The sequence below is a fragment of the Culex pipiens genome, chromosome 1, assembly GCF_016801865.2.
Source record: "Culex pipiens pallens isolate TS chromosome 1, TS_CPP_V2, whole genome shotgun sequence".
NCBI lineage: Eukaryota > Metazoa > Arthropoda > Insecta > Diptera > Culicidae > Culex > Culex pipiens.
The window spans coordinates 138,724,178-138,750,597 of record NC_068937.1 but is presented as its reverse complement, the minus strand read 5'-3'; the positions used below and the strand labels follow the sequence as shown (position 1 = coordinate 138,750,597).

The 26,420-nt window shown below is 38.2% G+C and overlaps 1 protein-coding gene across 8 annotated transcripts in view; it reads right to left on the bottom strand.

The window, feature by feature from the left end:
- Positions 1 to 524: 524 nt before the first annotated feature.
- The window catches only part of LOC120417082 (homeobox protein abdominal-A homolog), a 49,229-nt gene continuing 23,333 nt past the window's right edge, over positions 525 to 26,420 (bottom strand). For 5 of the 8 annotated variants that reach the window (XM_052706636.1, XM_039579056.2, XM_039579053.2 and 2 more), the window contains 4 exons: positions 4,197 to 4,420; positions 3,838 to 4,134; positions 2,905 to 2,924; positions 525 to 2,649 (listed from right to left, as the gene is read on the bottom strand). In XM_052706636.1, the coding sequence (XP_052562596.1) occupies positions 2,610 to 2,649; positions 2,905 to 2,924; positions 3,838 to 4,134; positions 4,197 to 4,420 (581 nt within the window). In that variant the 3' untranslated portion in view covers positions 525 to 2,609. Of the gene's footprint in view, positions 2,650 to 2,904; positions 2,925 to 3,471; positions 4,135 to 4,196; positions 4,421 to 26,420 lie in introns of those variants that run through there. The other 3 variants (XM_052706635.1, XM_052706637.1, XM_039579059.2) reach the window with 3 other exon arrangements.

The window sequence follows — 26,420 nt, the reverse complement described above, 5'->3', positions numbered from 1 at the left end:
TTTTTTTTTTTACTTCTTTTTCTAGAAATAATCATAATTATTCTAATTATTATAATACTTTTCGAGTGATTTTTGTATCTGGAAATTTTAATTTCCGTTACAAAAGCTGCATAATAAATATTGTTTAAAATTAACCAAGTTGATCAGTCCGGTCAACATGGTCAATTGTATGCAAAACCCAACCGTTCGACAGGACAGTAAAACTTCAAAGATGTTTTATTCATTTTTTTTTTGTTTTATTTTCATAATTCATATCAATATGTCATTCTGATTTCACGGACACTATCCGTAGCATTATAATATATGCTTCTGTTTGCTTTTGTTGTGTGTGTGTGAGTGCTTCATTTCTGGTAGGAGTAGGTAATAAATAAATATAGAGTTCACTTCTTCTTTTGTTGTTTTTGCTGTTGTCCAATTTGCCCTTGCACCTATTTGCATATATTGCCCTTTCGCGCCGTTGTCAATTAGCAAGTTCACGTTCGCGGTGCATTTCGACTCGTTAAATAAAATTGTTTTATTTTCTGTTGTTAATTACGTCATTTCCATATGTTTTACACACATTAAATATGTAGGTTCTGGGTTTTCAGATCGGCTATGGCTGGTTTAGTTGTATGCACTCCACTTGCAGTTTCGATAAAAGGTTTTTCCACAACAACATGTACGGCATAATCTCTAGCATCAGGACTATTTAAATTAATATCATTAATATTTTTTGTTATAATTTACAACTTTTATATGAATTACTAGCTTTTTTAAAATGCATCTTTATTATTCACCGATAATTACGTATTTTATGGTTTTAGGTTTTTCTTAAACAACTCTTTCACATTTTGCATCCAAGAGAGGAGTAAAGAAGTGTAGTTTTGGATAATTCTTTTCTGCGGGTTGAGATCAGAACACCAATTCTTTTTTGATTCATTACTATGGCAAGATTTTCGAGTATCAAACAAACTTTTTTTAGACGATGGAATGAACTTTTTTTTTGTTTTATTTTAAATATTGTGTTTTTTTCTTTTCTTTGCTGTGATCTATTCTACCCTGACTATTATTACGTATTTCCTTTTCATTTCAGTGACATAATGGGGTTCAAGCGATATTTACATGTGGTGGTGTGTGTTCCTTGGGAAAAAATGTGACGAAACAAAGTTTTGTTTGTGGCAAAGAAAACTGTTTCGGTTGCTTGTTTTACTTCTTCTTTTTTTTGCATGGAGGTAATGGTATAGCTTATGATTCCTCGAACATGCCACGCGTTTCTCTCGGGAGAAACGCTGGCGGGGGTACGTACAGAGAGAGTAATGATAACACAAATAAACGAACAAAATTGATTTGAGGAACTGCAATCGGGGAAAGGACAACCGAGCAACGAAAGGGGGGAGGGTGATGAACCGAAAGGAGGTCGATTGATATGTGAAATAAAGTTTTTTGAAGTACAAATTTATTGGGGTTTCAATTTGAAGTGGAAGACAAAGGATTCAATTCATAACCGCATTCCTCAAATCGGTAAAAAGCTTAAATAATGAAAAACGAAAGATTTTTACTACAAATTAGAAATTTTATTTAAAGATTTGATCATCTTGCTAACTAAACTTACGCTTTTAGTTCCGTTAATATAAAATAGTAACAAATTTACAGAAGTGAAAATCAACAAAAGAAATAAAAACGCTTCTTCGAGGGGTGTCCGTCAAACGACGAACGCCCCCGGGCTTACTCTTGTGTTGTGTGTGTGTTTTGTATAGTACTTCTACTACGCCCTAGTATTAACTCTAACCACTGGACAGATTTGCGATTATTTCTGCTTTGTTGCTTTTGTTTGTTATTAATTTGATGATTTATTTATACTTTTAATTACGTATTTGATCTCTTCAGAGTCGGCAAAAAGCTGCACACTTTTGACCTTCTTTTTTCTTCCGTCGAATCCTTACAGAACGAAACGCTACTACAGTTGTAATGAGTACGATCATTTTACATAACTAAATTTTACCTAACACAGTTGTTTCTTTTTGTTGCGGTCGCACCTTGAACGAAGGGCGGCGCAGATTTTTTTCTTGCGTTTTTGTTTTTTGTTAAACGGAGGAGTTTAAGTTATCCCTTCTTTTCTTGTTACGTTAATTACGTTATATCATTTGCTCACGGGTTTTGCTTTTTTACTGTTAATGTAAAGTTTTTCTTTTTCTTCTTCAAATATGATTACAAATCATGTTTTTATGGTAGGTTCCATAGAAAAAAAAGGTTTCTCTTAGCACTAGTACGTATATTTGTTATTACTCTTACACTTTCCACTGATCATCATATCATCATCACTTAAAAATCTAGACCGTTGTATCTTAACCGAATTGGATCCACGCCCCCACGCCGTCGCTCCTCGAGAGTCGAGATGTCTTTGCGCCATTTCTGGATGTTACTGCCGCTGCTCCTCACTTCAGTCACGTTCTGCTGCTGCTTTTGTCGTTAATCATCTTGCTCTCGGGGGTTGCTCGCCGTGAGTGCGTTTGATTTTACGTACATCTATGTCTCTGAATCTGTTCTTTTTTTTCTGTTTGTTTGTGTTTCATTACGTATGTCGGTGTGTGTGTGTTGGGTTTGTTTGTGCTGCTTATTTACGTTCTTGGTTAAATTGAACCAACGATGTCTCTAGTACTCAGGTTTGCGCTGTTTTATTGGTGAATCGTCGGTCCAATCGGAAGAAAATAAAAATGGAGAAAAGAAGAAACATAAGAATTAATTGGAAACTTCGTGGGGGGAATCGGGACTGTTGAGGCGGAGGCGGGGTGGTAAATTGATCTTTTTTGTTCGTTTTCTATTTTCCGGAAAGGTGGTGGAGGGATGGTTCTAATCATTCTTTTGTTTTGCAATCCAGTTCAGTCTAAAAGCGTAGTTTTTCAAACAATCTCAACTCATTCCCACCTTTTGTTATGTTGCATCACCTGAAACGTTCATTTGATCGGAAATGGAGGGGAAGAAAAAGAGAACTGTTTAATTTTGAGCTATTTTGGAACTTTTTTGTTTTTCACTCTCAAGCGATCAACTCAATTAGAAAAGGAAAAAGTTTGTTTGTAAAATTATATCTGTTTTTGTGTAATGGACCGATTGTTTAACGAAGAAAGAACAACTTGAATCATGCAGAGCAGTAAATTCGTCAACCGCGCGATAGGGTAGAAGAAAGCAACGATAACACTCATTCTCTCTTGTCTCGTGATAAACACGCAACTGAACTGAACTGTAACGGTGACGACCCGGATAGACAATTGCCATTGGATGACCATATCAGATTATAGAATGAATTGTTTTGTAAACATTCGTGACGAAACGCAAATTTTGAGGTTCAAATTTACCTTTTTTTTTGTTAATTACCAAAATCAATGAGATAACAAATTAATTTATTATGTAAAAAGAAGGAATTTTTACAGGGATCTGAAGTAAAACCATTAATTCTATTGACAGAAAATCATTCAGACAGATTTTATTAACCAACCATAAAACAAACAGTTTTCATTACTGTTTAGAACTTTGATGAGAAGGTTCTAATTCGCCATTTCTCACTTAAAAGTCATCTACTGTTATAAATGGTATTAACGATATGATATAAAGAATGATAACCATACAGTGAATGGTACTCAAATAGTCGTTGTCTATCCGGGGAGAGAATTGAAACAGAAATGTACTCTAATCGCTCTACGAGAACGTCGGACCACGATAAGGTGGCTCGTAAAACGAGTTTCAAATAATGAAACCAAAACAGAAAGGGCAAGAACACGAGAGCGAGAAAGTTTATAATGAAAGTTGAGGGAATCCGAAAAAAATGCAAAAAACTATGCTTTAAGAATGAACGTTACTAACTGCTTTCAGTATATCCTGATTCGTTTTATTATCCAGACCTCCCATCATGCTGAGATTTCCGCCGACGCCGACGCCCATGCTGCCGAGCCCGAGCTTCAGATCGTTCTGGGCCACTATCGACGGGTGGTGCAGGTGGCTGCCGAGGCTGGTGCTGCCCCCACCGCCGCCGCCACTGGTCTGCTGGGAGCCCACGACGGTGTGCTCCTGCTGCTGCTGCTTCTGGCTCTGGTGGTGCTGCTGGGCGGATTTCAACGAGTCGTTCTTCATCTTGTCCTGCTCTTCGCGTTCGCGCCGTGCCTGGAATTAAAAAATCATCAGTTCTTCACGCTTCTCACTTCGGAGTTCGGGGTGAACCCTACCTGCTCGTTGATCTCCTTCACCGCCCGCAGCTCCTTCTTGAGCTTCATCCGGCGGTTCTGGAACCAGATCTTGATCTGCCGCTCCGTCAGACACAGGGCATGGGCGATTTCGATTCGTCGTCGGCGGGTCAGGTAGTGGTTAAAGTGGAACTCCTTCTCCAGCTCGAGCGTCTGGAAGCGGGTGTAAGTCTGTCGGCCTCGTCGGCGGGGACATCCGTTCGGTCCTGGTGGGAAGAAGCAATGAGAAAGTGTTAGGCAAGACAAGAAATGCGTCACTGTGCGTCAGCCAGGTTGAAAGGATCCACAGGACATCGAGAGAAAGTTTGGCGAACAAAGGAGGAGAAAGTTGACCCTTTTCAGAACACTTTCAAAAAGGGGTAATAAAGCAGAGTTGATTCAAGAGTACATTCAAAAGAAACACGTTTCTCTATTGTTACAAAAAATGAAACTTTCTAATGAACACAAAAATTAACAGCACGTAATCTCTCGCGCAAGTTCTCCTCACCCATCTAACGACCAGTTAATTGACTTAAGATGGCCGCTTTCACACCCTTTTTTCCCTCGTGGCCGTCGAAGGGCCGCACAGGGATCATACGTTAGGGGCCATTGATGATAAAATATGGCGCTCGTAAATTCCCGATTCCGCCTGCAGGAGAAAGGAGACTCTACTCGTCGTGTGTTAGATTGCCCTATCTCCTTCCCGGGGGTACGGAGAAATGGTCGTTGCAGGCAGAGCCAGGGAAGAGGGCGAGGGATGATTATTTATGGGCTTCGATATTAAATTCTAGAGCGACGTTTCAGGCTGCCGCGGGCGCGCGAGCAAGGATTCGTAATGAAGCTATTGTCTTGGGCGCGCTGTGTTATGAAACAAAGAATTCCTTGAGGGGGATGAAGTTCTTGGAGTTGGGTGGGGGGACCTCCGGTAATTGACGCCGACGCCGACGAAGAATGTCGTCCATCTTCCCAAACTTCTCCGAGAATCGTTTCAGCCAAGATGAAAATGTGCGTGCTTGAGTGATTTCATCGTTAAAATAATTAAACAAATTAGTAATTTAAGCCCGTGCATCAACAATACGGTGGGTGTTTATTTCCTTGGCTGTTGAATTTCTGTGACTGAGTGGTCGTCGTCGTCTTGGCAAGCAAAGCAGCACCGTGGACGTGGAGAAACTGCCAATGTGGCCACACTCCGATGCCAAGAGTGTATATTTATTATTTGTTGTTATTACGTTGTATGTGTACTTGTAATTAGAGTTACTTTCCTTCCCTCCCCTTCATCGCTTCAGCACAAATCTCCGAGAGGCGAATGCAAATACAAAGTTGTTGTAATAACGACGCTCGAAACGCACATTAAACGCAATAACAATACTAATATCGTGTATGTTAAGGCGGCAACAGTAATGTACCCATGGTCGGTGGGGCAGCAAAACGGCGCTGGCGACGCGCCATCGGCCACGGGTCGTCCCAGATATTAAAACTTGAGCCTGGTTGTGGACAGGACCGGAGGCGATCGGAGGACGACCACTTGGGTCTAATATTAGCTAAACGATGACGCTGATTAATCGTTGCAGAAATATGGTGATGATTCCGTTTTAAAAGTTTATTCGTGCTCAAAAAAAATAATAAAAAAAATCTGTGATTTTTTACACATTGTCTTTTTGAATATTCACAGCAAAAAAAAAGTTGAATTTTGGAATGTTGAAAATTTGTTAGGTTGAATATTACCTCTTTTTTGAGTAATATTACCTAAATAATGTGTAAAAATGTGAACCTGATGAATATTCACCAGAAACTCATGAAAATTCATCATTTTCTGATGTAATATTACACTTTTTTTTGACACAAAATCTGTCACCATTTCCTGATAAATATTACCATCATTTTTTTCTGTGTTCCTAACAGATTATTCCATCATATTTTCTAAAAAAAAGGCAAATGCCTTTCAAAAACGGTAAATTCGAATCACTTTCTGAAAAAAAATCCAAGAAACACTTTTGATTTGGATTTTTTGGTGAAACGTTGGTTTCCCCGCTCTAGGATGGCTTTCGTGTGTGCGGTCAACTAACAAACCAAAATAGTGTCGAAAAATATTACTTTTCGATACAAGATGAGGCCTTAAACTTTTTACAGTGATTTTTTAGAAGTGTTATTTTTTATAATAATAAGTAGGCTATTTCGTCACAATATAATTTTTGGAAACTTCCTTTTTTTCAAAACGGAAATACAAAACAATTGTTTTGTGGATTTTTTTCAGTAGTAAGCTTAGGCTTATGAACCTTTCCAGAAGTTATATAGAAAGTGATTTAAATAATTAAAAAAATGTACTGAAAAACAAAAATGTGCATTCTTTTTGAATCACAAAAACTTGAATCGAGATCCTAGATGAAATTTGTTTTATGCTGCTTGAAAAATTATCCTCAACTTGATTTTTAAAGAACAGTCATTAGAGCACGTGCCGTAATTACGTATCCAGATCGCATTGTATTCAAAAGAAGTATTGATTTAACTGAAATTTTATAATAAATCCTATCAGGTTTTTAGTTTTCCAAAAAAAATCGTCGAATTTTTTTTTTTTTTCTTAACTTATTTTTATTAGGTCCTTTTAGGTGCTGTGACCAGGTTGGGACCGAGGATCAGTAAAACAATATATTACAACAAAAAAAAACTTAAATTCCATACTTGGAGATCATGTAACTGACGAGGGTTACTTGGTCCAAGCGGGTCTTGCATGTCTTGAACCTGCCAATGTACTCGGAGAAAATCCCCCACAGCTCAGCCGAACTGTAGAGTACCTCCCCGGCTTCCTTCTCCGTGGCTCCACCGTCTCGGGGGCCACCTTGGCTGCTTCCTGCGAGTCGAGGGCGATCCTTCAATTTTCCGTCCGGAACTGCGCCCGGCAGCGGCGGGAACTCCGCCGGCGTGAACGCCGGAACTGCTGTACTCTGCTTCTCCGCCTTCCTTGCCGGCGGTTTTGGTTTCAACGCCTGCTGTCGCCGCTGGATGAAATTCGCACGCTTGGGGCAGCTGCGGTCCGTAGCTTCGTGGGCACCAGAGCAGTTGGCACACCGCTTTGGCTGGGCTTCCTGCACTTCGCACTCGTCCGTCTTGTGGGGACCCCCACAGTTGTTGCATCTCCCCTTGAGGTGACAGTTCCTGGTTCCATGACCCAGCTGCAAGCAGTTCCTGCACTGGGTCACGTTCGGTCGCTTGTTCCGGTAGGCCTCCCACCGGATGTGAAATCTTCTCAAGCGCTTGATTTCACTCAGCTGCTTGAGGCTGGTGTACCCCTTGGGGAACGTAACAATGTACGGGGTTTCCTCAGACGAGGCGAACTCTCCCTTTCTCTTGATGGCGTGCACCTCCACAGCATCCAAGTTTTGCGATTCCTTGAGGTTCTTTTTGACGAATTCAGGTGAAGCCGACGGAAGTCCTCGGACGACGACGCGGAGTTGCCGCTCGCTTCGTTTCTCGTAGGTGTAGAACTCCACTTTGTTCGCAATCAAGTGGGCCCGCGCGATCTCAAAACGCTCCTCGGAGGAACACAGCAATTTGATCCCAAACGGAGTTAGCTTGTAACTTGGCTTGGTTGTGCACGGCGACATTACACTCCTCAGCTTGGCGTAGCTCGTATTCTTTACCACCAGAGGTGGAGGTTTCTTGGCCACTGGAACCGGTGGGACGCTTCCTTTCCCGGCTGGGATACCATTGTTGTTGTTGTTCTCCGCCAGCGGGCTGAACTTGTTGTTGTTGAGAAGATTCTCCTCTGGGCCATTCCCGACAACGGCTCCGTCGCTGGTCTTCCTCCGCTTCCCCGTTCCATTTACGGAACGAAACTCGTCCCCGTCGGAGGATTCTTCCACCTCCATCCGTAAGCACTGTGCCGCGCCACGAAAACAGCAGAAAAAACAACCGCTGTCTCCGGCTGTCAGACGTAAACTCCCTGTTCCACCCGATTGCCGTAATGCCGTCGTTCACACGATCGTCGAATTTGATTGCAAAATTATTTTCATATTCCATTAGTTATCGAGACCATTTTAATAAAATTGAAAACAAGTTTAATCCAATTTTTTCACCAATTTCAAAAACAGTCCAATTATAGAAAACTCGAACGCTTCACCCTAGCCCGTCCAGACACCGTCTGGTTTATTTGTTCAACGATCCTCGCAACGATTTGTTAGCTGCTCGTGGCGCGGAAAACAAACTTCATTCACACTTTCCCAACAGGTGAGAAGAAAATTTCCACCCCAGCGGCAGCGCAACCTCTCGGAAGTCTCAGTTTTGGATATTTTCCATATGGTTTGGTAATTTATTGCCTCCTCCTCCCTGAAGAAGAAACCTGCCTTCGGTGAAGGAGATGTGCCCGGCATGCTGACCACCCCCAACGCGCGCTCCGGTTATACCAATTGACTCAAATTGAAACAATTTCTAATCGAGAGTTCGCTCGCTCGCGTGATATAAAAATTGATTGCGATTGCGAGTCAAACGAGGCTGGGTTCGAGTTAAAATGCACTTCTTGGCCACAGCCGCCCCAGCAGTGGCGATGCAATTCCGTGACACAGTCTTGCCAGCACATGTCCCCAAATGAACTAGCTGCGGCGACACCGCACGATATCGCACATGCTGGTTTGGCACACATACACCCACACACACAAACCTCGCTGGAGTGTGTCGTCGTCTATTCATATGGTAACGACGGCCTAGGCCGGCGGGCAGGCAAAATAACAGGGGAAATAATCGGTTTTATTAGCAGTTTTACTAGGCAAGCTGATAATAAAAATACATTGTGAACACACAGTTTTATAGTCGTTTTACCACTTTCTATTTATGGAGATAACTTTTTGCGGTCAGCACACCACACATCTCAATGGTGGTGGCGGCGGGCATTTGGCATGGCTCTGACCATGAATCGCGCGGATCGTCAACGGTACTGTCCCGTAGCTTGGGGAGGTTGTGTGCAACAGCAGCAGCAAGTGCATAATAAATAAAGCTCGTTACGACACATTCCAAGTTGCATCGCGCCAACGAAGAGAGCGTCGGGGAGGGGGTCAAATTTATCATTTTATTATAGCGCTACACTCAATTGAAATGATCGTCCCATGATCATCGCGTGGACCGCAACCACAACCGGCGAAACGGGGGGAATTTTGTTTTCGGTGAAGCGTTTTGTGTGAGCCCTGCATGGGGTAGGTCAGTGACGGAAATGTCGTCGACGCCATCGAGAGCAGAGTGTTATGCGCACAAATAAAAGCTGTCTTTATGAGTTGCCCATGAAGTCGGTAGAGGTACGGAAGAGTTGTGTGCGTAAACGATCGATTTGTTGCGTAATTTTGAGTTGCACCCCTGGTCGATAGACGACGCTAGCTTGCGGGCTAAACTGAAAGGATTAGTGGACTGCGATTTATATTATTTCTTGATTTTGCTTATTTTGCTAAACGGGTAATTAACTTGATCAATTTTATTAACTTTATGTACTAGATAGAGTAAACTCTGAATTATGAGCTTAAAGGGGACTGAACATGATTTCCAAAAGAAATTTGGGAAAACAAGTTTTAAAAATCGATGAAATAATGTTTTGAAAATGATGTTGAAGCAATCCAACTTCAAGTAGAAATTCGATGTCTTGAATAATTTAAATTCCATATCAACAGTGAATGTGTACCCAAAAAGGTTTAGATAAGTCATCGCCTACATTGTTTAGATATGGATTTTTTAGTGAACAAAGTTGATTCGTATCGTATAGTATTTCAAAATCCTGTGAATGAAGTTGCACCAATTTCCAATAATGTTAGGAAACAATTTTCGAGGAATCAGATTTTTTTTTCAAACGCAAGCTTTTTGGTCCAATGACCTCCAAAATAGAATTTTTAGTTTAAGTTTTTTTAGGGCCTCGTGACGCGTGGTTAGCAGCTTCGGCTGCCGATCCCTAAGTTGCTATGGGGCGCGGGTTCGATTCCCGCCTTATTCTCCTGAAGTTTTTCGTTCGATGTTTGTCCCGTTTAATATTAGCATTCAGTCTGCAAAGACGGAGTGATTGTCTTTTAAAAATCGGTTGAAATTTCGGAGAGTTCGTTCGATTTTGGAGCAATTCCAGCTCAAATCAGGAATTTTTCTGGTACTTTTGTACCCGACCCTCTCCGATTTCAATTAAACTTTGTAGACATGTTATCCTAGGCCTATATAAGCCATTTTTGTGTATATGGAGCCAATAGTACTCGAAAATAACATTTGAGGAGGGCGTAAGGTATTTAAATATTTTTGTATTTTGTAATTAAAAAAATACTGTATCTCGAAGCCGTTGCGTCGTATCAAAAAGTGGTCAAAGACAAACTTGTAGGAAATTATACTTGTACACGCCACATCTATGAGATTTTTTGATTTTTAAGACTTAAACTTAAATTTAAAGGTGATGCCACGATTTTTTTTCGTTCAAAATTTTTGAGGAAATAGCCTAAAATGTAAATAAAAGACTGACGAAAAATGCAAGATGATATGTCTCTCCTAAAAAAATACAAAAATCATTTACTAAAACTGTATTTTTTGAAAAGTGGTCTAAACGTCAAAATGTTTAAAAACCAGTAGTGGGAATCGATTCTCCAGACAATTTTACATAAAAGTCTCCATATTGACCATTGTCCTATGTCCAATCCTTGGGAAGATACAGCGGTTTTAAAAATAAAAATGTTGAAAAACGTTTTTTTTGTGGTTTTTGGCAATTTCTATATGAATTTCTATATCAATACAGTAATTTTTTAAATTACAAAATACAAAAATATTTAAATACCTTACGCCCTCCTCAAATGTTATTTTCGAGTACTATTGGCTCCATATACACAAAAATGGCTTATATAGGCCTAGGATAACATGTCTACAAAGTTTCATTGAAATCGGAGAGGGTCGGGTACAAAAGTACCAGAAAAATTCCTGATTTGAGCTGGAATTGCTCTTTGAAGAAAATGGTAATTTTTTAAAAGTTCACCGTCCAAACAAAAAAAAAATACGAGTCTAATAATTTTGAACAAGTAACTCCCAGAAAAAAATGGGCCCGATTTTTTTAATTTTGTCTTTTTCGTGGAAAATCGCTTCTTTGAAAAATACAGATTTGAAAATTAGGTCCAACGATACCTTATCATTATGCAAGAAAATTAGGGAAAAATTGAGATTATGACAAGAATTTTAAAACAAGCTTTTTCATATTAAAAAATTAAGAAATTATAATCGTTTGTTTTATTATTGAATCCTATGTTTGAAATGAAAATCGATAGCATAAATTTATTTTTTTATTTATTTAGAATCTAGTTACTCAGCGTAAAAACCTTCCCTCCAGACATCCATTCGAAAAATGTATTATGCCAATAATTTCACTATTTTACTGATTAAAATAGTGTATGATTGATTTTTTTTAAGATAGATTAGGAACATTTTTTTTATTGCGTTGAAATATTGAGCCAATGTTTAATGATCCTTTAATTACCAACATGCCTAAGTCTATCTTTAAAATGTCAATGAAATGTTAGGTAGGCTATTACATAAACTGAAAGTTACCGTTATTAATTTCATTTGTATTTTAATGATCCTTTAAACATCCCTAAGACTCTTCTGAACAGATTTTGTGGAAAAGGTTACCAGAAATGCCACGCTTATTTCCGCTTATTAGGCTGGCAAATACTAGCCAGTATTGGAAATTTATATTTTTAGGTAGAGCGAATCGAATCAGATGGAAATATTGCTGGAAAACATCCACTAAGATTACATAATTTGATCTTAGAGACAAAATCCTGTTAAACTGTGTTGTTCAAGTATTATAATTATAAATTTTAACTGTACTAGATTATACCTCACAAAATGATTTCAATGGTGATTTGGTACGAATATCCCAGAACTGCCACATTTGCAAATCCTCAACAAAGGAAAAATCCATCAACCAAACCACTTCCCGTCTATATCATGCGACAACCTTTAAGCTCACACCTGCTAACCCAGCAAAGCAAGAGGAGGCACTTTCAAGCATCATCCCCAACATTGCCATTCCGTCGTCACCACGTCGTCATAGTATTTCTCTTCCCCCTGTCAGCCTGCCCGGAACGACCGGAATGAAGTGAGTGGAATTTTATTTAATCGCATGCGCATAAAATGCAATCAATAAAACTCCATCCCCTCAGCCTTTGGGCTGGCAAAGTTTCTGCTCTGCTCCCGAGATTCCTTGCCTTGACGACGACGACGGCGATTTCTGCTCTCGTTGTGATTCTTCTTTTCCCGGAATCTTTGTAGTGTGTGTGTGTTGGTGTGATGACGGAGTAAACCAACACACAAAAACATACAGGTTCGAGGTCTATGTGGCAGAGCATAATCCCTCGCAGCATGGCAAGATAGATAGGGAGCATTTCTGTGTGTGTGCATGATGCCATCCGCACGCTATAATAATAACACATAAAACGAGAACGCAGCCATCGTAAATGGCACCATAAGGGGCTTCTCGTTCGTCTTTTTGCCTCCCAGATCTCAAGGGGGTGGAGGTGGGAGGAGGAGGTCGGAAAAGCCGGAGAATTCATCTTCAAGCCCCCCAGAGCCAGAGAGATTGAGGAATGCGTGGGGAATTGCCCATTCAGCCCAGAGTAATTATTCCCTCCGCACAATCCGATTGAACAATTTCTGCCTGGAACTTCTCCGGGGAACGAAAAAACTCATTTACTTTCGCCAGAGCCCGGGAACGCGCGCGGTCGCGTCGTAAAATTTCGCTATTGCGCATAAACGGCGTGGAAATGAATTTCTCCTCTGGCCCGTCGTCGTCGTCGTAGCTCTTTTTTCCGCGTGCTCGTAAAATCGATTTCTCTTCTCCGGGACCAGCTCCACGGCGTTGAATGCCAACATCCATCCAGGGCCACGCCCTGGCCCCGGAGGATGAGATAGCATCGTCGTCGTCGGTTCTTCTTTCCGGTGAGGTTGGGAAAATCGATGCCGTCTTTAAAGAGCTCGACGCGGCCATCTTTCCCCTGGCTCACGCCGTAAATCGCCGGGGATTGTCCGGGAAAAGTGCTGATATTAGCTGGATTTTCTTCAAGCTGTCTCCGCCGATTGAAACTCGTAAATTTCAATAAAGTATGAAGCCAGTCGAGATACGGGGCGAGCGCGATTCGCGCTCGAGGGCACCCAGAAAATACTTAGACAACAGTTTTCGTTCTTCTCCGGAACGATTTTTATTTTTTTGTTCCAAGCTCACATATATCGTGTCACACGACACATTCCACCAGAGAGACTCCACGCGTTCCGATAAAATTAATTTATTTATAACCCTATTTTTGTTTTATATACCGCTAGAGTGAAGGGAACACCCAGTTATTGAGTTCAGCGCTGCACACAATGTCTCGAGATCAGATTAAAGATTCGTAATTTGACTCGCATTTTTCGTTTTTGCTGTCGATTCGCAATTCCGAGGTCGTTGGATCAGCTGAGCGGTCGGCAAATCGTGATTAAACGATTCAATAAGACGAAAACATTTATTCTCTTAATTGCATTGTTTTACCGGTTTCTTCCATGGCATTTTTGATTACTTCTGGCGCGTTAACCCTCACCGCTCATTTTACAAAAATGTCGTTCATATTGAACTGAAGCTCAATTCAAACAAATAATTTAAAAAAACATAACTAATCAAGAAGAGAGATATGAGATTTGGCTACCTTATCGAAATCTAGAAGCTCTTAACCGAGAATAAAATGGGTTTGATCTTGATTTAGAGAATGGTTATTACTCCAATACAAAATCGTGCTCATTTTACTTGAACTTGTTTTAACTGATGCAGTTTTACTTTTTTAAGATTTGTTCATTATATTCTGAAAAAATCATAAACGGGAACAAATATTCGATATTTCTTTTTTTTTCAGTGTTTCAAACATTTTAGTTTTCAGAAAACCTTCTTAAATATTCTGTTTATGTTCAACAGAATGTACAATTGCACAAAAATTACATTAAAAAGCATTTTTTTAAGAAGGATTTTGCATAAAAAAAATCAAAAACACAAAAAAATCGATTAAACAAATTCTTTAGTTAGTTTGATTTGAAATCAAATCTGCTAATATCTGATTAAACATATTTAAAACTCACAGAATTTTTGTAAATGTAAAACTTGTTTAAGAGAATCAAAACATCACAGAAATTTTATTTTTAACAATCATTTTCATTTCCAAAAAACCCAAGAAAAATTTTTTTTGATGGAAATACTCGGGTCAACTGATACAAAAATCTACCAGAATATAAAAAATTCAAATCCAATAAATAAAAAAAATCCTAGGCCCATACACATTTTATTTCTTGCTTTTATCCCCTCCCCTATCACCCCATGCCCTTTAAAATTACCCTAAAAGATCAGGAAGCAAAAAAATGATTATTGCTTAAAATTATAATTATGATTGAAAAACTTGTATAATCGTATGTAAAATTTGTAAGATAACTTCATGGCTGAAATTTAAGGCATTAAACATATTTGGAATTTTTGTATGTAAACAGTAAAAATGGTGTAAATTTGGAAGGTTGAAAATTACCTCTTTTATACCTTAATTTTACCTCAATTTGAAAATGTGACAAAACACCAGAAAAGATTTACATTTTACATTTACATATTTACTCTGACATAAAAGATTTACCTTTCCCAGATGTAATATTACCATGATTTTTTTACTTGTAGTAGGGGAACTATACCCTTTCTCAGACTATTTCTTTTATCGGCCTATAAGCACTTTGATCATGAATTACAGCTTTCATTAAGTGTTTTTGAATGTTCCGAAGTTATAAATAGCTCAAATAAAAGTGAGCAAGCAACTCTCCATTGTTGATACACCTGAAAATGTTGATTTAATAGCGGAAAACGGCAAAAGTGATGAGAATTGGTGGAACGGCTTAGAGTGATTAAAATGGGTATATTTCCCCTATACAGGAAAAAACTTAACGAAAATGTATTGTCATAGATAAATTGAAATTTTGCTTGATTTTGGAATTGTTTCATGCAGTAGTGATAATAAATAAAGCATTTATTGATACTTTTTGCTTCAAATAATGTGAAAATTAGTCTTAAATATCTCGAACAAAGTCTAGAGACTAAAACTTTAAATTTTAGCAGTACTTGTCTAAAATAATGTAAATAATCATAGGTAATTAAACATAGTAGTTCATGCAGGAAGTTTTAAAAAGAATGTTTCTTGCAATTCCGTCGTGAAACTACTTACTTTTCCTGTCATTCTTGAACGACGAAATAGCCTACTTTTCTGTACCAAAAATAACAGAATCGAATAGCAACACTTTTCAAAATAATTGCTGAACAGTTTTTGATTTAAATTATTTATTGACAAAATATATGTAAATTTCACTCAATGGTTGCTTTTCGGAATTGGAAAAAATGCAAAACTTGATTTTTTTTAGCACTCTTCGTATTTATCCAACTCGGTGAACCTCGTTGGATAAATGTACGACTCGTGCTGAAAATATCTCCTTTTTGCAACTTGTTGCATAAACTACTATTTTATCACCACAATTCGTAAATTTACCTTGTTTTATTTTTCGATTATGTAATTTTGAGTTCAGAAAAGTAGGCATTTTCGTCGTTCGAGAATGACTGGAAAAGTAAGTAGTTTAACTATGGAATTGCGAAAATAATATTAAAAATTCTTCAATGATTTTACTGAATTTCTCATTTTCTGTAAATGGTAAAATCTTAAGAAAATAAAATCGCTTGACAAATCTTTTTTATGTTTTCAAGAACTGCTAATTTTGGATCGAATGTAAAAACTCAAAGAATTATTTTGTTGTAATTATTTTTTTTTTTTTGCAAAAAACACATAGAAATTTATAAAAAAATCTCTTCAAAACAGCAATGATCTTTGAATGTTAAGGGTATGCCAGAACTATTTTTTTACTTTGCAAAGTTGCTTAGCATCTGAATTTTTAGAATTTAGAAAATAAATGAAGTCGTGCAAGTTTGGAAAAAAGTTACATCCGAGCTCGTTCATTTATAAAATATTCATTTTTTGCAATCTTACCATTTTGAATCAAACAATCTTTTTTAAAATTGGGCTATAATTACATTGCTAGATTGAGTCGTCAAGGGTTAAACCATTCCGTGATCGGTAAGCCTTTCAGAAGCTTCAAAAGCCATTCCGTGCCGACCTGCGAAGAAAAACAGCGGAATTCCCTCGCTCGTCCCTTCCTCAAAACAGCCAGCCAGCCAGCACCCAGGTGAAACCCGGCCATCGCCTGGAACCGATGCCATGATTATTTATACAATTATATTGTTTTTTATTTCACTCGACTCGAACTAGCCTGCAGCTAGAGGCACCTAGGTCTAGGGAAAAAGTATGCGTTAAAAATAAAATGTACGACCACATTTTTCTTCCAGCTTTTCGTAAGTCGACAGACCGATTGTCTTTAGAACCCTCGTTTTCCAATGCTCGTTGCAGTTGATGAGAAAAAATAAATAAATACAACTCTTTTTTTTTGGGGAGCGCGAGGTGAGCATTCTTTGCATGGAAAACCTCACGTCGGCAGCTTGTCTGTGCTGGGCGCTATTTTTTTTTTTGGGTTTCCTGAAGGAAACCTCCAGTATGTGTTACAAGAGTAGGGGGTTTATAAATATTTAGATTTTTTTTCGGAGGGAGGCCGTCGATACACACGAGACTTGCTGGCTGCTGCTGCTGGGTCGGCATTTTTCCGGAGGACTTGGTTTTGCGTTTGATTTCGAGTCGAAAAAAAGCCAAAGACAATGGCCACGCGAGACCAAATTCCTTTGTATTTATCATAATTAATCAGGAATTAATTTTTCATTAAAGTGCCCCATTAAAGACACTTTTGGGCTGTCTTGCGAGCAGCGTCCGGCAAAGTTTGCGGAAATTTTACGAGCGCCTTAATTAATTTAATTTCTAGTGGCTTTGGGCCACATTTGGGCTAGGTTCGACCGGGTTTTGGTTGGAGCCGGCGAAATATATGTACGCCGGTATGCGTAAAAGTGTGGCCCAGGTCGCCCCCGTAATTAACGTCTAGTTAATGTGGTAATTTATCGTCGTACCTCCTCCTCGTACCGACCGACCTGCGCGACTAAACAGTGAAATTTTTTACTGGCACCCGGTGCCGTTTGATTGTGATTTACGAGGGCCCAGATTGGGTGGCAGATTTATGAATCGAAGAGATGTACATTGTGCCCCATTCAACAGTAGTAGCGCGAAATTTGAAAATCAAATAAGCGCCCATTAAGGTGACGGTGTGACTGCAAACAACGACATGGCTTTGGGGCATTAATTAAAAGTTTAACGACAAAGTGTCGTGCCTTCGCGTAACGAATGCAACATGTAATTATAAAATTAAAGCGAAATTAAAACCTCCCCCACCCAACAACGCTCCGGGTGACAACGGTGCACTGCACCGTTGTGCACTTGCGCGTTGTTTAAATTGCAGAACAGTTGAGCGAGTCACGTCATATCACGCGTTGATAGGGGACTGCACATTGGGATACTTGGAATTTTCGGGGGCCAAAATTCTAAAATTCATCATTTAAAAAAACTCAAGTTTAAAATTTAACTGACAAATTGGCAACCCTGTCAAAAATAAAAAAAAAAGAGTTTGAGAAATCCTCCCCGCATTCCGAAAATACGGAAATTTTAATTTGGCTCAAACTATTTGGAGGACTTCTCTATGACAAAAAAAGCCATTTTGTATCATTGGTTCACTTATACAAGTCTCCATCTAATTTTGGCAGCTGTCCGTTCAAAAATGATACGTAAATATTCGAAAATCTTAGTCTTTTCAAGAAATTTTCTGATAGATTTGGTGTCTTCGTCAGAATTGTAGGTTAATAATTAGGACCATTAAAAACATAAAACTTTTTTTTTACAAGTAAATAGAGTCCCAAATCCAATATTATTTAAAATTTTTGTCATTTTTTAAATGTTTTTTTTTACAAAACTAACTTTATGGCTCATAGAGAAAAATGAGCACAATTTATATAAAAAATGATTTTATTTTTATAAATAATTTCCCAAAATATCAAAAAACATGGCCACTTAAAGATTAATTTTTACTAAACATTTTCAGTTTTTCGTTTTTATACTTGTGTCCATTAGTGATCAGTTTTGAATTTTTCGTCGAAGTTCAGAAAATATCATGAAATTTTGTTCAAGAATCATTGAAGACTGGACCTCCTGCTTACTGAGCTACAGCGGATAAAATAAGTATTCCAATGATAATATCTCTCCAACTAACGATCCAATTATTAATGTAAAAAAAATAAACATTTGTGAAATTTTCTGATCTTAACGATAAAAATATTTTGAAAATTTTTGAATCAATTCTAACATTTAAGAAGGGCCAAATAATCAATATTTTCAAACCCACTGGATCTCGTCCAAAACTCAACAAGTTGAAAAGATTCTTTTTTTCAATCGATTTGTAGTGATGTCTAGAAGAAGTCAATTTGCTTAAACCTCTTGATACAGCAATTTAGATCTATTTTTTACAGAGATATCGTTCTTTACCTACTTTAATAGGGGAGGTCAGTTCAAAATTTCGATCGAATGTGTCACTTTTGGCGTGTGCAAAAACTTGATTTGGAACGCTTATATCTTCCATTAGACTAACTCAGTGTTTCTCAACCGGTGAGGAATTCCCTCCTGTGGGGGAATTTGGTCATTCTTGGGGGGGAATGAGGGTGCAATAGAATTTCAATGCATTTAAACGCGTTTGCTAAAAAATCCATATTTGATACTTTCTTTAAAAGTATCGAATTGCGAAAGATTTATCGATAATGTAAATGATATTTTGTGGATATTTTTAAGTTCTAAACAATTAAACAAAAAATTCTTGTAGTATTTATATCTCATTTTAAAAGCAGATTGTTTCAATGGTTTTTTGATTTACGGCATCCTTACTTTTTCAAATATTCATTTAATGTTTTCATCATATTGCATTGATTCAAACACAAGACCCTTGATTTTTTTCAAGGAGCAGTGGTTGTAATCAAATTGTTTAGTTTTAAAGAATTTAAATATTTTTTAAACTTTAACTGTAAAACTTTTATATGATTTTTTAAATGTGATCGGTTAATATTAAGGATTAATTCTAGTATAATTTTGTTCAATTAAGCATAGAATATTTATGTATAAAAAAATGGGGTTTCATTTAATAAAACCATGAGCATTAATTCAAATAGGAACAGTTCATTTCATTTTATTGTTCAGTTCATTTCACAAACTAAAAATTTAAGTTTATTTTAAATATATTTTTTTTAATTATAACTTCATTGCTTGAAAACTAAGATTATTTGATTTTTTTCTAAATTCAAGGGGGGGAATTAAGGTCTTTATAATTAGTCAAGGGGGGAATGGAACGCTAAAGGTTGAGAACCACTGGACTAACTAATAATGGCACAGTTTTGGGATCGCTAGAATCGAAAAATGTTCGCCAATTTCCTGATAAACTCTCAACATTGCCGCAATAGTTTTAAAAATTGCCTACTGCGATGCAAAATGTTTGTGCCAGAAAGAAAGCCTTTTGAAGAAATCCCAATCAAAATACATACACAGTATTTTTTTTGTAAGTTTGGAAGGTGTAATTTTGGAAGGTTGAATATTATCTCTTTTGTGATGTAATTTTATCTCAATTTAGACTGAAAAAGCGACGTTACACCAGAATAGTGGCAAAATTATACATTTTCAGAGGTAAAATTACACATTTTTTCTGACATAAAAGATGTACCCCTTCCCAGATGTAATATTACCATGATTTTTTTTTTCTGTGTAGCTCCTAACTGTCCTATGTCTTTTGGTTATGTCTCTGACATACCATCTTTATCATTTTTTTTACTTCGCAATTTTGCGTGAAGGCATGCACAAAAAAGATGTTTTTTTTTTTCGTTTTTAGAAAATTTAACAAATTGAGTCCTTCAAACCTCAAGGATCTTTAGACATCCGTAAAAACTGATGGAAATGGTCAACTTATCGACTAATTTCGTCCACAGTGCACCCCTCCCACTGTGCCACCAACGTGGGCTGGTGGTGGGCGTGAATAAATTCCCCTCCGCAATCGCATCTAAATGCAAATTGGAAGAGCAGCACTTGCAAGAATCTCCCCCGTCGTCGTTGAAGTAATTATGCGCACGCTAGAACAACGAGCCAGGGCGCTGCAAAATATCTTTCCAATTAACTTTTTGGTGAGCACTTTGTGTTTGCAGTTTCTGGCTTTGAAGCGTTCATTGCAACTGAAGGTGATTTCGGTAATTTTGAAGAGTTTCTAGAATATTGACGTACCATGAAAGTTGAAGAATGCTCGCGGGTGGAAAATTTGCACAATGACTTCATGTCTTGCAGATAAATGAACGACGACGAGAGGGTGCGATCATTCCAATATCTCGCACCGGAAATGGCACCGTTGCCGTCATTTTCTAGCCTCGGAGAAAATTGTACGTAATATCAGCGTTGTCGTAGTCGAGCAAGGCAAAAAGAGAGCGAGAATGATGGCAGCATAAAACAAATTGAAAATATGAAAGTTGGTTCCTGAACGACGATGTCTCGTGCCAGTTGTGTGTGGGGTGGGCGGTGTGGACAAGTTTGTGGTGCTCGCTCAAAACCCCAGGACGCGTTGAAAGGAAGCGTCAATGTCTGTTTCCGTATTCCTGACACGTTTCGACGACGACGACGACGCTGATGAAGGGAAACGAGAGCGATGGTTTATGTTTAATAAAATGAAAGGTTTTCCTTCCCCGGAGCTGTTGGCACATTTGCCTGTGTCGTCGGGACGGAGTCCGGGGGGAAAAACTGGTGAAAGTTGTTTCATAACGCCCCGGGGCACCACGTGCTGGCGACGTTTATTTATTGCGATGTTTCCGAACAAATTCTGCTGCGCGTTGCTCTCTCTCTCTGTCTCTCTGCTCAATGGGCTCATTAGGAAACACGTTCGAGATGACTTCTAGTGTCATTCTAAAGTCGTTTCCGAGGTTTTCATGGTCTTCCCCTGACGCCTCAATCAGTGCACGAGAAAGAAGCACGCGTAAGTGCGTACCTTAACGACGCTGCATGCTAGTTTTCCAAACATTCTGAACGATTCCATAAATTATGAAACTCGCGCTGTTTCTTGTTTTCTAAGCACTGATGCTGCTGCTGCCGATGCTTCTACGTCTACCTCAGCCAAATTTATGCTGCGAATGAAATATGAAAATTTACTGCCATGCTCGGCGCGCGTTGTCTCCCCTGAGATTTAGCTTTCCTCGTGACTCACATTCCTGGAAGATCGTCCGGCAGCACAAAATGGCACACAATGTAGATCTACCAAACATCTGCAGAGGATCCGAAAAACGCAGGATTTACGACTTGTTTGCCAATTCAACCCCCTTGGCTCGAAGAGCCAGCAGTGAAAAAAAAGGGGTGAAACAATGTTTAAAGTTTAATTTCTTAATCGACAGTTGAAAACTATGTTTATTTTCCAAACGGTCATTAAATCACTCATCGAACTGCGCGCCGAGATCTACGCGTTGATTGAACAGCTGTTTTGGGTTCCCTCGGCTTCAAGCGATTACATTGTATAATCCTCGTGACACACGCTGCTGCGCAGCGAAAATGGAGGTTTTATTTTAATTAGAATCTCCTCGCCTCGGCTTCGGCAGAGGTCGTAAATTGTTCGATGGATAAGCTCGCCTTTTTTTTTGCAGTACGTCCCTTTCTGCGTTGTTCTCGCCAACAGGAGAAATGATAGAGAGTTGCGGCTAAAAAGGGTTTTTATGTCATGTTAAATTAAATTTCTCCCCCCTCGCAAACATCATCCTCAACCATCCGACGATGTGGTGGAGATGCCATCTGCAAAGTATCCATCTTTCGCTCGTCAGAGGGCTTTTTTCCTGTTGTTGACTTGCTGGGATGTTTGATGGAATGAAAGTATAAATATTCAGCAGAGAGGATATTTATAAATATACGCCGGAGCGCGGCGGCGTTCCAGCCACGGGGTTGTTTAAAATTTTCCCACTTTCCGCACGTTACGAGTCCATCAACGGGGCGGATTTGGCCCGAGGGTTTCCCGGCATAAACTATTATTGATGGATTCCTGGCCGTGTTCTGCGGGGGGAGGAGGATGTTTACTTCTGTCAATTTGGGATATGGTTGTAACGAGCTTGAAAGTGTGAAAGTATTAACCATTTGCTCGTAAGCATTTCAAGTTAAGTCCATTTTCAACTAGGAAAATTGAGTTTGAAATTGTACCAATTTCAATCCGGAATCGATAATGCAAGCATCGATTATCCAAAATATCGATTATCCGATGTTTAGATTATCCAAACTTGCGATAATCCGAAGTTTCAATTATTTTTAGCCTTATCCAAATTCATGATTATCCGAATTTCTGATTATCCGAAATTATGATTATCAGCATAAATTGGATAACCAAAGCATTTTTTTAGAATCAATAACAAGGAGTTATTCTAAGACTGACTATGGTTAGTTTAGCAGTAATCTTGGATTGTAATTATAGCTTTAGGACAATCCATACATCCATTATCCAAAGTTTGGATAACCGAAGCTCGATTATCTGAAGGTTTGTATGGGACTTCGAATAAGCATATTTTTGTGCTTTTTTTTATAATTAATGTCTTGCTTCGAACATCAAATCCGAGTTTTAAGACCACATTTTAGTCCAATTTGAATTTTGGAATACCTATTAAGTTACAAAATGCAATTTTCAATATCTCATCACCGCCATTTTGGCCACCATCTTGGATTCGAAAATTCCTATAGTTAAGCTCGACAATGCAAAATAGGACAAAGTATTTTTTTTTGTGATTCGGTTATCCGAAATGAATTTTTTCCAAGGCCTTCGGATAATCGAGTCTGGACTGTAATTGTCCCAAAATGCTAATGAACCACTTTGTAGTGCAGTCCAAACTCAAAGCCCTCGAAAAATTTCACTTCGGATAGTTGAATCACGAAAAAAAACTTTGTTGTCTTGTTTTTGGAGTGACTTCAAAAGTGTTCTAAAGTGATTTGGATATTTAAATCGAAGATGACAGTCAAAACGGTGGTGAAAATTGGCAAATAATGGCGAAGGAGATGGCGAGCTATTGAATTTATTCTAAAGTTTGTAAAATTTGATGGTTTAATTAATTTTAGGTTTTAAAAAAGATAAATTCAACAATTATTTACTAAATTTTTCGATTTTCAATTAAACGCGTTCATTTCAATAAAAAAAATAATCAAAATTGACAGAAATAGTGCGTTCATTCCGGGAATTCCCGGGACAAAAATCCCGGGATTTTTCCAAAACCGGGATTTCCCGAATCCCGGGAATTTTCATAATTTGTCCCGGGAATTCCCGAAATTGAAAAAAAAAAACAAATTTTGGTCTGGAAATTCAGATTTGGTTGTATAAATACATGAACAGTTGAATACATAGTAATCGATACGAATTTTAAAGCATTAAAATTTGTATTCAGCCTATATCAGCTTTAATTTGGTTTCTAAGGGAAAATTGATTAAATTTTAGTTCACAGACCCGAAAAATGCCCGGCGCTTTAAATATTTTCAATTTTTTTAAAGACTGTATTGTATTTATATTTAGGATTTTAAATTTGAAAAAAAAATCATGTTAAATTACTTAACTTATCAAAAATTTGGAATTGACTGGTATCATTTTATTTCTAATTTTTTTTTAAGGGTCCTATAAACATATGAAAGACAATAGCTTAGAGAACTTTTTTTCTAATAAAAACTCTGGTTTTGTTGTAGCTTCTCGTTTTTGTAGACATTTTTAATGAAATTTGTCAAGCTTTTCTAGTTATGGCATATAAAAAAATATGTAAAAAATATATTTATAAAACACTTATTTAATTTGAATCACATTGAAATTTTATTTTTTTATAAAAAAAACAATTTTTAATTTCTTTTAATTTATTATGTTATTAAAAACTGTCGTCCTTGTTAATATTGCAGTGTAGATTGCCAACAATTATTATTATTGAGCTAATTATATGATGCTAAGCTTGAAAACATATCAAATACTATGAAAACATAGATTTTATGATTGCTTCAAAAATTTCCCGGGAATCCTGGGATTTCCAAATATTTTTCCCGTTTCCCGGGAAATTCATAACCCGGGAAAATTGGACGCCCTAGACAGAAAATGTAAAATTTATCGAGCAACCTGACAAACCTGAATGTAACAGGGGTCGCAAAACTCGAATTTTATCTGACTAAATTAATTTTATTGTGCGTTATTTGATTATCCGAAGTTACTAAAAAACCTTCGAATAATCTAAATTCGGATAATTAGATCTTTGGATAATCTTTAAAAACCATTGGATAATCTAAATTAGACTCTTTGCAACTTTGGATAATCCTAAGAAACCATTGGATAATCGAAATTCGCATTTTTGGAACATTGGATAATCCTGATAAATCTCCGGATAATCGTTATTAGACTATTTGGAACTTTGGATGATCCTGAGAAACCTTAATTGAAAAAAAAAACCTTTGGATAATCAAAATTTGGATATATTGGATAATCTTAAGAAACCGTTGGGTATACGTAATAAGCTTATTTGTAACTTCGGATAATCCTAAGAAATCATGGGAAATTCGGTTATTTGGAACTTTGGATAATCCCAATAAATTTCGGAATAATCGTAATTAGACAATTTCGAAGTTTGGATAATCCCAATAAACCTTTGGATAATTGAAACATTGGATAATCGAGGCTTCGGATAATCAAGGCTCCAGATAATCAAATCTGGACCGTACTTTAAAGGTCATTGTATTGAGTGACCTAATATCAAGATTCGTAATATTAAAGTCTGCTTGTACACGAGACAGACCCAACTCGTGACTTCCAATAAATTCCTCAAACAAACTCGGTCTGGCCATAACTCGCTCCAATCAAGAAGATAAAATATGCCCATAAAAATTAATTCTAAACAACACGTATCACATTTCCAGTCCACTCGAAACAGGCGAAATGATTTTCCTTACAAAACCCCACACAACACGCACCGATCATATCTCGTTTTGCGTGTAAGATTTTCCCCCCGAGCCATCATAGAGAGGAGAAAAGTGTCAAATGGACCAATAAAAGCCATAAATATATGTTCCGGCACCGGCACCACTCGCACTCCGTGATTTGGGGGTTGGAAAACAGACCATTAAAAATCGTGACGATGATCGCGCGGTGCTGACCAAAGAAAGGTCTCCGACAATAAATATTGAACCATTGACCAGGAGGTCGACGGAGATCGAGCTGTTTTTTTATTCTTCACGGTTCGGTGGAAATTTATCTTTTTCTTGTTTGCTTGATGTGGGGGAAAACAAAGCACTACTTTTTTCTTCTCTCGGTGAGAAGAAAGTTCCCAACGTCGTCGACGGCGGCGATTCGGACCAGATAAGGTTTTTGAAGAAGAAAGGTATATTGGAAAGTGTTTCGATGCGGTGGATAATTTATCGATTTCGTTTGCTTTCGATCGATGTTCTGGTTTTCTTCGTTTTTTGTTTCTGCTCTGGAAGATGGGCCGGGATTCACCATCTGTGACGCGTTCTCCATTTTATTTTCTTCTGTCCCAGCCCACGCTCGAAAGATAGTCAGAGAAATGTAACAGTTGTGAGACAGGTTCCCTTTCTGGTTCTCGCACACAAAGCGATACGAAAGGTAATAAATTCATGGAATCGAGATTAAAGAATACGTGTTTTTTCTTCTTCTCGGGGAGAGAAAAGTGAGAAAAAAGTTTTCTCTAAATCACAATTTATGGGATTTATGTTCTTGTTTTAGCTTTCCCCGCTCGGACGCCGAAACTTTAAATTTAGAATGGCTCATTTTCCTCCAAAAAAGTACATCGCGAGAGCTAAATCAAAATGATCGAGGTTCAACAACAAAGGCAACACCATCACCACCTGACACTCCATTATTCTTCTGCACAGCCACTCGACAGCTAGGGTCGACGTCGGCTGATTTTTAATCAAAAATCCTCTGCAATTTATGGCTCGGGAGGGCCCCCTCGGGGTGGACGACCATGTCGAGGGTCGACGGAAAATGTGTTCCTGATGGCTTTCCCTTTACGACCGTCAGCGAAAATTTCCCCTCTCTTTCACTCGTTCCGATAAGTTGCATATACGGAAAAGCAATTCCCCCTCGCCGGCTGGACTCGATATTGGCAAACGCTTATTTCTAATTCAGAAAGGATATTTCCCTGGAGGGATTCGTCAAATGGTGCAGGCCTCCCCCCTAATG